The sequence below is a fragment of the Microtus ochrogaster genome, chromosome 17, assembly GCF_000317375.1.
Source record: "Microtus ochrogaster isolate Prairie Vole_2 chromosome 17, MicOch1.0, whole genome shotgun sequence".
Classification (NCBI taxonomy): Eukaryota; Metazoa; Chordata; class Mammalia; order Rodentia; family Cricetidae; genus Microtus; species Microtus ochrogaster.
Window position 1 is genome coordinate 32811888 of NC_022019.1, and position 12899 is coordinate 32824786.

Genomic DNA, 12899 nt, shown 5'->3' on the forward strand with positions numbered 1-12899 from the left:
TGTATGTAGAGTGTACATGCATGCACTCATGTATGTAGAGTGTACACGTATGTATTCGTGTATGTAGCAGTGTACATGTGTGTGCTCATGTATGTAGGAGTGTACACGTATGTACTCATGTATGTAGGAGTGTACATGCGTGGAGGTCCCAGATCCATGTGGAGTGTCCGCTTCGAGCTGCTCTCCACCTTGTTTTTGAGACAGGATCTCTCTTAACATGGGGTTCACTGATCTGCTTGTGGTTAGCCTGTGTGCTCCGAGGGTCTTCCCATCTCTGCTTCCTCAGTCCAGGGGATGAGCCTGGCAAGTGTGTTTTGCCAGCAGCTCTCTCCCCAGCCCCACACTCTCTTAGGTCCCCCACAAAGTGCTGTGCACTTTTCTGGAACGTCTTTCCTATCTGTGCTTCCTGCTTTATGTGTTATCCAAGGTTTGATGTCAAACTGAGTTCAGTTCCCCCTCTTCCTGGGTAGAGACCCCCCCGCCCCCCCACACCAACTGTTGTAGCTTGAATTGACATCTCATTCACGTGTGACTTGATGACAGAATTTGCAGCCAGATAGCTGCCCTGCTGATGGTCAGTCATCCAGCAGCCATTTTGAGCTTTGTGCCAAATGGAGACTCAGTAGGTACCAAAGTACGGAGACACTCAAGGCTGGGGACTTTGGGGGGGTGTTTCTTGTGCCGTGTGCATGCGGGGAGGTAAAAAGATTCGACCATATGGAGCCGTCAAACTGTGAGCACAGCACCAAGCGCTGCCCCCAGTGTCCAGGAAGTGACATTTGATCGGAGGTTTAAAGCAGTTAAGTTTCCAGGTGAAGAAAGAGTGTTCAGTCAGGGGGAGCCTGCGACAGCGTGGGAGGAGAGGACCAAGGCGGGTACCCCCAGAGAAGGGCAGACTGCTTGGGGAGCACAGAGGATTGTCTGTCTGTAGAAAAATGCCTGTGTCCATTCGTATAATATGTACACAGTGGCTTCTTGGAAAAGGGGGCAAGCTGGAGAGATTGGATGGCAAGAAGGAGGTGAATGGCAAAGTTCTTGCCATCAAAACAGGTTAAAGGTTGGGCGGTGATGGCGCACGCCTTTAATCCCAGCACTTGAGAGGCAGAGGCAGCCAGGTCTACAGACCGAGTTTCGGATAGGCTCCAAAGCTATGAGAAACCCAGTCTCAAAAAACAAAACAAAAAAGAATGAGTTTTAGGAATGGAGAGCAAAGCCCTGTTCACAGTCTTCATCTGCCTCTCTCTGTGTGTTTCCTCGGTTTACCAACTGGGGAGCCTTAGTTGTCCGCTTGGCTGCAGAATGACCACGTTCTCTAGTATGGGTCCGAGTCCCTACAAGATAACTAGTGGGCTTTAATAAGAGAGCCCAGGTCCTGTTTGCATCTACCCACCCGACTTTAAAGGTAGAGAAAGTAGAGCTGGTGATTGGAGACACCCAATGGCAGAGCAGAACCCAACCCAGTCTGTCGCATGAGTAACTGAGAGCTGACCGTGAAGCTAGGAAGGAATACGACATTCAGTATGCAAAAATGCACATGGACCCCATGCAGAAAGACCTGAATATCTTAACTGTGACGTTTCAGGCAGCAGGTACACCCAGGGCTGCAGTGTGTGGTTCCTGTGTGGAGAAGCGTGGAGGGTTTTTCACCTGGTGCAGAGTCTCAAAGCAGGAGGAGACGCGGCAAGAGTTACGTTGGTAGCTTTGGAGGAGTCTTTCCTTCTGATCCATCTCTCTTATTGTTTTCTGCAGATATCATATAAGCTGCTTTCATCATGGGAGAAATAGAACAGAAGCCCACCCCCGCATCACGTCTGGGGGCCCCGGAGAATTCGGGGATCAGCACCTTGGAACGAGGACAGAAACCGCCGCCCACACCTTCAGGAAAACTCATGACCGTCAAAATCCAGATGCTGGATGACACCCAGGAGACCTTTGAAGTTCCAGTAAGTCAGGGGTTTGTTCAAGGGTGTGGGCACCTGGACATGGGGAGGTCACCGATGGCCCAGTAACATGAGATGTCCAGAGAGGGTCTGTGTGCTCAGGTACCTCAATCCTCACTCCCAGCAGGCATTGGGGAGGTCACTGATGGCCCAGTGACGTGAGATCTACAGAGAGGGTCTGTGTGCTCAGGTACCTCACTGCTCACTCACAATGGGGCATCTTTCATCGATCATTCTGGTTCTGAGTGATCTGTTTTTCAGATCTATGAATGAGTCCCGTGTACGTATAGTGACATGGATGGTTTAGCTGCAGTTTTACTGTGACTTCCCATGGTGTATCACGTGTGTATGCGTATTTTATGTATTATACATAGCATGCCTATGTATATCGAGTATAACTGCATCTAAAGATGTGTAATATGCATGTTCACGGTGGCATTGGAGGAAAGGGTGGTACTTTCAGTGGATTGTGATTTAATTTGTTGCTATCCCAAGAAGTTCTCTCACTGGTGTGAGCCTGTGTTGGGCCCATGGACATCATCCTGAGAAAGCCATCAAAATTCTACATGAGGAGGTTGGGAGCAAGTGAGCTTCCTGGCCTTCTTGTATGAGGACTGTCCAAGTGAAGCAAGAGCTCCACCCCTACATCCCAGGGGCCAGGAAAGGAACCTTAGCACCCCTGCTGCTTATGGAGAGCCCTGCCTCAGTCTCCTCCCTGCCTAAGCATCTGTTGCTAGAGACTAAGGCGCCTTGCCGTTATGGGGGTGTAGCCTGTCAAGGTCCCCAGAACAGAGATTGCCCCTCTTGACCCCTCAGCCCTCTGTCTCACCTTTGATGTTCTATCTTGGCTACGGGTCCCGGCGTTGGTTGTTGATTGTAGAGGGAGAAAATCGGTCTTGACTCTAAGCAGCCGACAGAGACAGCCCTCTGGAACACACCTGTTTCTGACAGGGAGGCAATCCGTTCATTATTTCTGTTGGCTAGAGTGTCTGAAATTTAATAGTCGGCATTAATGGTGGTAACCCATCATTTAATCATTTATGGGATGTGATTCAGTAAATTATATTTATTTCACAGAACATTGTTCAGGGAGTGTGAATTTAAGTGTCTCAGAGAAAGATGAACCTCACAGTGGCTGGCTGTGTTTTAAAACTGCCAATTGGATCGCACATTGCGAACGGCCTTTGTCCCTTTTTAATTTCCTTGCTGCGGAATTCATCTTTCAAGGACTTGGCTTAGGAATGGGACTTCCTATTCCAGTGAGCAAAGCTGCTGCTGATTTCTGGAACTGTAGACCAGGTTGGGAAAGCACCTGCCACCGGCTGAGAATTCTGCCCTCTGGAAGGAGTGGCCCTTCTTCTCCCTCCCCCCCAGTATTCTCTGCCTTGCCAGACCAGTTTGGTGAAGTATTCATTTCTCTTTGCTTTTTGGACCTGTGAGGAGCCCAGGCTGCAGCAACCTCTCTGTTACACAGTGTCCTGTTAGAGGGGTTCTCAGATGTGGCTCTGTTCAGCTGTGGCAAAGGTCACAGACGGCAAAGGTCACCACTCCGCACAGCTACCATCTGAGCAGAAACTGCGCAGGCACACACACAACCTGATTTGAGTGTCCAGAACCCATGTTTAAAAAAAGAAAAGAAATCCTGTCTGGCCAGTGTACTTGTAACCTCAGGGTCGAGGACTTGGAGACAAGAGAATCCCTTGGGCTCACTGGCAGGCCCTGCTAGCCTGTTTGGTCAGTTCCTGGCCTGTGAGTGATTCTGTCTCTAAAGAAGGTAGATGGTGCTGCTGAGGTCGTTCTCTGGCCTTCGCACACATGCTCATATGTGCACACACGTGCTCACATGTTCACACATGCACACACATGCTCATACACGCACATACATGTTCATATACACGTGTTCATGTGTGCACACACATGATCACATGCACACACGCACATACATGCACACACGTGCTCACAATGCAATACATGTTCATATACACATGCTCGTATGCGCACACACATGCACACACATGCTCACAATGCTCATACATGCACATATATGTTCATATACACACGCTCATATGTGCACACGCATGCTCACACATGTACAACATGCTCATCCATGTGCACACATGCTCATGCATGCACATACATGTTCATATACACATGCTCATATGTCCACACACGTGCTCACACATGCACATACATGCTCACACGTGCTCACATGCTCACACGTGCTCACGTTTGCACACACATGCTCACACATGCTCATACATGCACATACATGTTCATATACACATGCTCATATGTGCACACACGTGCTCACATGCTCACACATGCACACATGCATACACATGCGCACACATGCTCACATGCTCATACATGCACATACATGTTCATGTATACATGCTCATACATGCATACATGTGCACACACGTGAACACTCAGGGGTACTTACCTTCATGATTTTTGATAGCCGTTCTTTCCATTTCATCCCTCCTGCCACTCCTGTGCCCTTTATGGCCCTGTTAGTTTAGTCTGCTGCCTTAGGCAGTGGCTGCTCCCTTCCGGCTGTGCAGGCCTCTTTGTGCCCTTGTCAAGGTTGAGCCCGGGGTGAAAATTCCACCTTCTCCGACTGGTACTTGGGCAGCATTCTTAACCTCTTAGAAACTGCCTTCAAATCCGTGAAGAGAGGCAATAGTAAACAACACTTCTTGTTTCACGACTAAAGAGACGATTCACATAAAACAGCTACAGTGTTTTGGGTGCACCTCGGGCAGTTAGTAGGTAAGATTTGTGGCATTTATATATATGCCTTTGCCGCTGGCTGCTGGCTTCTCAGGGCCCCACCTCTGCCCCCATGTAGCCAGGCAGATGGACGATTGGTGGTCATCGAGTGTTTGCTGATGGAATGCTGCAGCGAATCTATTTTACAGGTAGGGCTTGGTAGTTTTAAACGTCTCTTTCACCGGTGTTTTATCTGTCTTTTTCTATTTAGGTTAGAGTGTGCCTCCTCAGCCCATGGACAACAGATGTTTTCCTTAAACTGGCTGTGGAAAGGCAGATGGATAGACCAGCATGTCCCTGGCTGGAGCAGACTCTAGGTCTCCGCCTTGCACTCTTTACGAACAGCTAGAGTCCAGGCCATCCCACAGCTCCAAGCCAGTGAGGCCTCCTGGTGGTTCAGTCATTCCAAGAATGGGAAGGGAGGAGGGACGATGGTGGCTTCGGGATTGTAGGGACCAGACCAGCTCCCGATAATTGCTTTACTATCTTTGCTTCAAAGCTTTTGCTAAGAATTCGCCCTCTCCCTCAAGGGCAGGATGGGACATCCTGGACTTATTCTCATTGCACGGAAGCGTTTGTCCTGAGAACGGGCAGGGCATGAAGCCAGAAGCTTCTGCAACTTCCTTGGGAAGCGGAGGCAGTGTGTGTTGGGGGCGGGGGGGGGGGGGGGGCGGGATCTGTCTTTAATGAGCCCTATCTTTCCCTGGGGATCAGGTCTTCTGGACCTATTCTTACTACTTTTGTGTTCACCTACGGGTGCTGCCAAAGCAGTCATTTTAAATACAAGCTCCCTGACTAGCTCCTGCACAAGAGAACAAACCATGTTCTTAGTGATGGTTTTTTGTCTTTTTTTTTTTTAATCCTTTAGAAAATTTTTAATGAAGAGTTGAGCCTCTTGGGAACCAGGGCAGTAGACATCAGCCTTTTCCACTCAGGACTAGCTGGGCGAGCCTCTTGTAGTGTTGAACTTGGATGACTTTTTGGTACTTCCTCCACACAATGGAAAGTTCAAAACCAACATTTATAGGAAGCTCTTGCCTGGCGTTTTATCTTCTTGATGTTGAAAACAGCGTGCAAATAAACCACACCTCTCTGTCTGATAACACAGCTTTCTCTTCTCCTGAAGGTTATAAAGCCTGGTGGGTCCCAGGCCGTGGACAGCCTTGATCACACCAGAGGCCTGGGGCTCCCTTCCCCCATCAGGCCGCCTTCTGCGAAGGTCCCTGAGAAGGTTTTGTGTGTCTGGTTCTCCTGACCCTTCTGGTAAACAAACACTGCTCCACCAGGGAAGATGCTGGAGAGGCAGATGGCCAGTTCTCCCAGTGTTTGGCTTCTCCTCAGCTGGTCACTGTAGGAAGACCTGGGAGAGCCATGGAGGAAAGTAGATCCTGGCCTTGCCTTCGAGTAGGCCTGGTCGCCTAAGGTCAATACAGCAGGTGACGAGAAGACGCTACGTGCCTTTGGGGGTCAGCAGGAGTGGTGGTATGGGCAGTTGACAGAATGTGGCCTCTCCAGTGGTCAGGGCAGGAAATCAGACTGGCTTCTTAACTATGTTTGCGTCTTCTCCTTGATTTCCTTAGAAGCTATCATAGCTCTCAAAGTTTGTGTAGCTTGCTCTCCTTTGCCTGCAGGCTAAGGGTGAATATTTTGACTTCTGGGAATCCTGGGAGAAAGCAGAATTCTGGCCCCTTAGGGTCTACTGGAGGCATGAACCCCTCTTTCTGTAACACTTCTGAGCCATTGGCTTCCCACTTGAGCTTTTGCATTAGCGCACCGTGGAGGAGTCAAACTTGTTTGCCTGACTAAGGATGGCAGTAGAATGGGAACACCTTGTAGGCAAGGCTTTGTTTCTCACAACCCATAGCAGACGTGTGTGCTTGGGTCCCGACTTGGCGTTGCTGGCCAGCTGTGAAGCTTTCTGGACTCTCACAGCAGGTTCCAAGGAGTGCTTGGGAACTCAACTCAGGTTATACCAAGGCCTGGTGGCGGTGGCACCCGGTACACAGGGTCCTTCCAACCCTGCTAGTCTATGTGAGACAGTATTTCACTGTGCCGCTCTGGTTAGCCTGGACTTTCACTGTTTCTGCCAGGGTAGCAGAGACCTGCTTTATCTTGCTTCTGTAGTTCTAGCTGTATCTGCCAGGAGGTCCCTGTTTCAGCCGGTCACCCCACTGCAGAGTCTCAGTCTGGGCTGTTTGAGTCACCGCCCTCCCTCTTTAGCCCCAACGCCCACCTAACTCATTTATCAAAATGCCACCTATAGCCCCTACCTGGCCAGGCTCCATCAGAGAGAGGGCAGTGTTCTTCCTTCCCAGCATTTGTCCTTCTAATTAGCCTGGAAATCTCTGTCTCCCATCTGAGCCTCTGTATCCCTGAGATCAGACTCAGTTTCCTAATCTGCAGAATGAGGTGTTCTGTCCAGGTATAAAACCCTGTCCTCCTTTTCTGTCCTTTTGGAAGTCGGAATGCCATGTTGGCCTTCTTGTAGATGAGTCAGCTTTTTGTGCCTGTGTTTTGGAATTCTCCGGCAAGATGGTAAACACTGGGGCTCGTTGTTGTCATTGGTTCTTTTGATTTTTGTTTTTGGGACAGAGCTCTGTGGGCCCAAGCTAGTCTCAAATTAAAAATCGTCCTGTCTCACTTCTGAGACAGGTCTGTGCCACCTCTGCCTGGGGGGTATTAAAGCAGACAGCACACCCCAGGTCTGGTCCAATCCGGTCATCGTCACGGTGTGCCTAGCGAGTGCTAACAGAAAAGGACTTGCTGAGTGCAGGCACAGAAGACCTTACAGGGTGTGAGGAGTCCTGGAACTTCAGCTAAGGGAAGTGGGTGGTCGCCCTAACGCTCCCTGAATCCCTTGGCAGTGGAAGATAGGAGACCGAAATAAACCACATGTTTTCCCAGGAACACCTTGCTGACAAAAACTCCAGCAAGTTTGTTGAGGCTACAGAGGATTTTTACACGTGTCTTTGGAAATCACAGAAGAGAGGACATCGAATTTTCTACTTTTTTGTTGGTCGCAAAACTGGCCAAGCTATTTTGGAGCCTTAATTAGGAATGTTCTGAAGTAAGGCCTTCAGTGATTAAACTGGGTTTTCATTTTATTACCTGTGTGACGGGACAGCTTTTCATTGCTCTGACCCTCACAGAAATCTGGGCAAGTCCTCAGTGGAGGCTTGTTCATCCAAGCTGTCTGGCTGTAGAGAGAGCCTTGGTGGTGACAGGCACCATCCTGATCCTTGGGCTCTGTTTGCCCTCTTGAGACAACCCCGTGTCTTGTCTTTGTGGCCCTAGAAGAGCCCAGGCCGAACATTCAATGAGTCTTTGTCCTTTTTGGATTTCATGGAGTTCCATTTCTCTTTCTTTGGAATGAGTCCTGGTGGGCAAGCCCCTGTGAGCCTGAGAGTCCCACGCGCCCCTCGGAGAGATGAAGTCCACCTGTGTGGGAAAGCATGCCCTCCCTCTTGCCACATTTCTGGCTCTCCTGGAGGAGCAGGATAGACCTACATAAAATTTAATTGGCTATTTAAAGCCAAGGCCCAGAGCACACGCTGCCTCTTAAGTGTCAGCCCTCGGTGAGAACAAGCGTAGGAAGTTTCACGGGTCCGCTGGGCTCTTTAAAAACAAGCCAGAGTTTCTTTCTCCTTATCCGTGTTGCTCTTGGCTCTTTAGCCAACTTTCTGAAATAGTTTTGAAGCCCACTCCGCTGGGCCTGACCGTTTCTGTGCGTTATTTAACTTAGGATGATAAATGAGGCCTGCCTGGGTCTAGCCTCCCGAGGTTAAATTGAAAAGCTATTTTAATGGAGTAAAAAAAAAAATGTTTTTCTTTTTTTCATAAATCATTCCAGATAAATACTGTTTAACCTTCCCTCCCGGCTCCTTAGACGCAAAGAGGCGGATTGAGATGTGGGCCTGAAACGCTTACGTGTTCGCCTTTCGGTTTTAGTGGCTCTGGTGATCAAAGCCGCTCACGCAGCTCAGAAGGGATGTGGCCATGTTCTAACAGCTGTTTGCTATTTTCTTCCAAGGAAAAAAATTTTACTCAGTAGAGCCCAATAAATAAAAGAATAGATGGTAATTAAGAATGCTCCTCTCTGACATTAAAACAGCCACAAGCAGGAAGCTTGACTTTTTTTTTTTCTTCTTCTTCCTTTAAATGGAAACCATGAAATGTCATAGTTACATCTAAGAAGACTGGGAAAGGGAGGTGTGGAAGGCCCCTGGTCCAGCTGTGTGGCTTGGTCATGTATGCAGGAGGAACGCTGACCTCAGGACTGAGTGTGGCACTACAATGGAGTATTTTGTAGAATGTGTGGCAGAGACACGCTGTTCCCAGGAAGGCACGCCTGCTCTTCTCTCCGTAACTGGCATTTCATGTTCATGAAGCCTGGTTGAGGCTCTTACGTCAGGGCTGCTGCAAGGGTGAATGGCATAAAAAAGCATGCCGAAGCTCTCTAAGACTGGCACGCTGTGTCAGGGGTCATTGTCTTCCGGGCAGCTCCACACCAGCCTGGGGCTTTCTTTAGATGGGTGCTAGCGGTTACCTAAGCTAGTCACGTGTCCTGTTGGTTTTCTGCCGGTCTGTGAGACCCAAGTGTGCCTGTAGCCCTGTTTTTGCTGAGCAGGTGGGCTGCTGTGTCCTGGACCCACGGCAGCTTCCCTGGGCCTCGAGGGGGAGCTGGAGTCTGTGGCGCACACACACACACACACACACACACACACACACACACACACACACACACACACACACACGGCGGTACTCCCAACCCACGTGAGGCTGAGGGCAGAAGGTTGCTGTAATTCTGAGGCCCCTAGGCTATCTAGGCCTGCCAGAGCTGCTCAACAAACACTCTCAAAAAGCACAAAATAAGAGAAAAAAAAATAAAACGGGGATTTTTCCACCTTAGAACTTTATATACAATTTTGCTTTGTTGATTTCTTGGTCTGTTTTATTTTCTGATCCCCGAGACATGTCTGCTTTCCTAGAGTTGGGTGTCCGACAGGACCCCTGCATCTGTCTCATGCAGACTGGACAAGACCTCTGAGATAGTCTTAGGATTCTGAGATCCCTCTCGCGGTGTGGTTTTGGTATGTCCATGGAAGGGGTGCTCTTCTCTTTGATTGCAGATACGAAGGCAGGTGCTTACAAGTTGGACTCTTCGATCCAGCCGTGTTTTTATTTTTATTACTTTGAACATTTGAGTTGGGCGTGGTGGCTGTAAATCCTAAAGAGGATATGGAATGGTTCCCTCAAGTTGGAAGTTTTCTGTGGATAGACGATCGTGGAAAAGAACAGTTCTCAAAGCCTTCGCTAACTTTGAAATTGTGTTCGAGAGCTTCACACACTGAGGTGTGTTTCCTCCTCTGTATGAACAGGAAGTTGGACCAGATACCCTCAGTTGGGATTCTGTGGCTCTGGCTTTATTTATGGACTGTGACCTTGGAAACATGATCCAGGTTCCATAAGTTTTATCTACAGGAGCGGCAAGGTGCTGCCAGTGATAAGAACGTGGAGAAAATAACAACCGGTCTTTGTAGAAAAGACGGGCATTATTTATGAGTCGGCGGTGAGCTGGCACAGGCAAGCGTCTGGCAAATGTCTTCCTCTAGGTGCTGTGAAAGGGACAGTTGTTTTCTCTTGAGCTAATCTGTGAAGTCTGCGCTGGGGAGCGCAAGCTTTGGGGTGGGGCGCGAGAGAGGTGTGAGGGAGCCAGAGTCCTACTCCAGGGCCTCTTGCCTTCAGTCTGGTCTTCACCTGCTGCTGGAGGCCACAGGAGCCATGGGGATGACACAGGTGCTCAGTTGTGCCACAGGAGGGCCTGGAGGATGCTGTGACAGCTACCAGCCGGTGGCACGGGGTGGTGGTAACAATAAAGGCTGAGCTCAAGCTTGAGTTAGGTTTTAGACGGAGTGGCAGGGAGCTGAAATAGAGATCCTGGGGATGCAATTGAAAGACTGCAGTAGATGGGTTGGGAACAAGGAGCTACCACTGCCTGGAAACCGTAGGTGTATAGACCATAAGTTTACAGCTTGGGCGGCTCCATGTGGTCACCAAGGACCAAGCAACAGACAAATTCATGAGAGGTTGTCTTCCTTTAGTGGGTATGTGTTAGAAACACTGCTGAGGTTGGTAAGGAGCGCCATGTGTGTGTGTGTGTGTATTCGTGTGTCTTTGGACAGACAAATATCATGAGAGATTGTCTTCTTTTAATGGGCACATGTCATGTTAGAAACACTGCTGAGGTTGGTAAGGAGGGCCGTGTGTGTGTGTGTGTGTGTGTGTGTGTGTATGCACTCGAGTGTACACGTGTTTCTTTGTAGCTGTGGAGGCCAGAGGTTGCAGTCATGTGTTTTTCTCACTTGCTGTCCACCTTATTTTTGGAGCATAGTCTCACCTTGAGCCTGGAGATTCAGCTGAACTGACCATCATCCTCCTGTCTCCACCTGGGTGGTGACTACAGGCCTGTATAATTGTGTCTGCTTTCATGTAACTCAAACTCGGCCCTCATGTTGGTAACTAGCACCGTAGCAGCTGGTCCACATCTCCAGCGTCATTACTGAGCTATTATTGAGACAGAATCAAACTCCATAGTCTGTCTACACCGACCTGAATGCACAGCTCCCGCCTCAGCCTCCTGATTTTAGAGACGACACTAGATGTAGCGAACAGAGGTTGGTTACTAAGGTCCAACGTGCTTTTCCGTTTAATCCGTTTAAATATCCTCATCATCCCAGAAACCACCGATGTTGGCTTGTCCTTCCTGAGTGAAGCCCAAGATGGAAATGCTTCGATCAGTTTTCCAAGGATTGTGTTCACGGTTTGTACTGTGTAGCTTGTCGTGTAATTTCGGTGGAATTCACTTGAAATATGAGCCGTCATATAGATTGTGGTGGCTCATCTGTATGGATTTCTGTCAACAAATGGGCTGAGGGTGAAATTTCAATTACCTTTGATCTGGACACACTAGGAGAGTGTTTTCAGAGTTTCCAGGCAGTCACAAGCCCCAAAAAGGAGAAACTGACCTAAAAGCTGGAGCAGTTGCTTAATATGTCCACACAGCCACTGCCTGCTGCGTAACTCCAATATCACAGACCTGACCCACGCTGGAGATGGGAAGATGGTGAACCAGCCCCTCTGTCTTCCCACCCATGCCTACTATCTGCAGACTCCAGGCCGCAGCCCCAGAGCAGAGGAGCTGAGCCTAGGGGTCCTGCAGTGAGACAGTCGCTCACAGGACACGTGCCCTCAGGAGAAAGCCAAGAATGCCTGAGGAATGTGCTGGCAGCTTTTGTCAACGTGGCACACACTGGGGTCCTCAGGAAGAGAGGAGAGAATTCCGTTAAGGAATTGACTCCATTAGGTTGGGCTGTGAGCTCAAGTAGAAGGCGCTTTCTTGATTGGTGATGGATGTGAGCAGTGCCAGCCCTGGGTTCCATAAGAAGCAAAGCTGAGCGAGCCAGTCAGCAGTGTTCCTCCGCAGGCTCCTCTTCATTCTTCAGGTCCTCCCTTGGGTGCCTGTGCTGAGTGCCTGCTCCAAATTCCCTTGATGCTTGAGTATAACCTGTCAGCCAAATAAGCCCTTTCCTCCCTAAGCTGTTTTTGATCAAACCCACAGAACATTGAAGACTTCTCTGCTTTGGCTCTTCAGCCTTGTCACCTGTGGGGCCTCACTGGTAGGACCAACAGAACACACCTTTTGTTCATGTAAATCCTGTGACTCTCGGGCAGATGCTTGTTTGTGGCCCCTGTCAATAGCAAAATTCAAGTGACAATAATAAGGACATTTTCCTGATTAGCTATAGCAGATGCTGAATAAAGGCATTGAAACAAGTCAGATGCTTTCTGGACGGTCTTCTCATTGCCACTTGGTGTAAGTATTCTTGTGAGCAGCTAGAAGACACAAATCATCAGAATGGGTAGGAGGGATCTCTGCTTTCATGAAAAGCTCTTTGCCTTTATTAATTCAGGGTCTGTCGTATGCAATTGCTCCTTGAGTTCCAGGTAAATTTGCTAACAAAGATGCTGGTTTTCCGTGCGTTGATGACGTGACAAGCTGCTGGGGTTCCCACCACTGCTCTGCAGATGCTCTTGTGGTCTGTTCAGCTCTCCCCGACTGAAGAGAAGACCTGATGTGTGGCAAAACTGAGGAGCCGCACACACATGCACCCACCCCAGAGAGGAGCC

At 49.2% G+C, this 12899-nt stretch overlaps 1 protein-coding gene across 2 annotated transcripts in view; it reads left to right on the forward strand.

The window, feature by feature from the left end:
* Farp1 (FERM, ARH/RhoGEF and pleckstrin domain protein 1) overlaps window positions 1-12899 on the forward strand; it is a 227591-nt gene that overhangs the window by 58787 nt on the left and 155905 nt on the right. For both annotated transcript variants that reach the window (XM_013349331.2, XM_005355684.2), the window contains exon 2: window positions 1750-1943. In XM_013349331.2, coding sequence (XP_013204785.1) covers window positions 1773-1943 — 171 coding nt within the window. In that variant the 5' untranslated portion in view covers window positions 1750-1772. The remainder of the gene's footprint in view (window positions 1-1749; window positions 1944-12899) is intronic.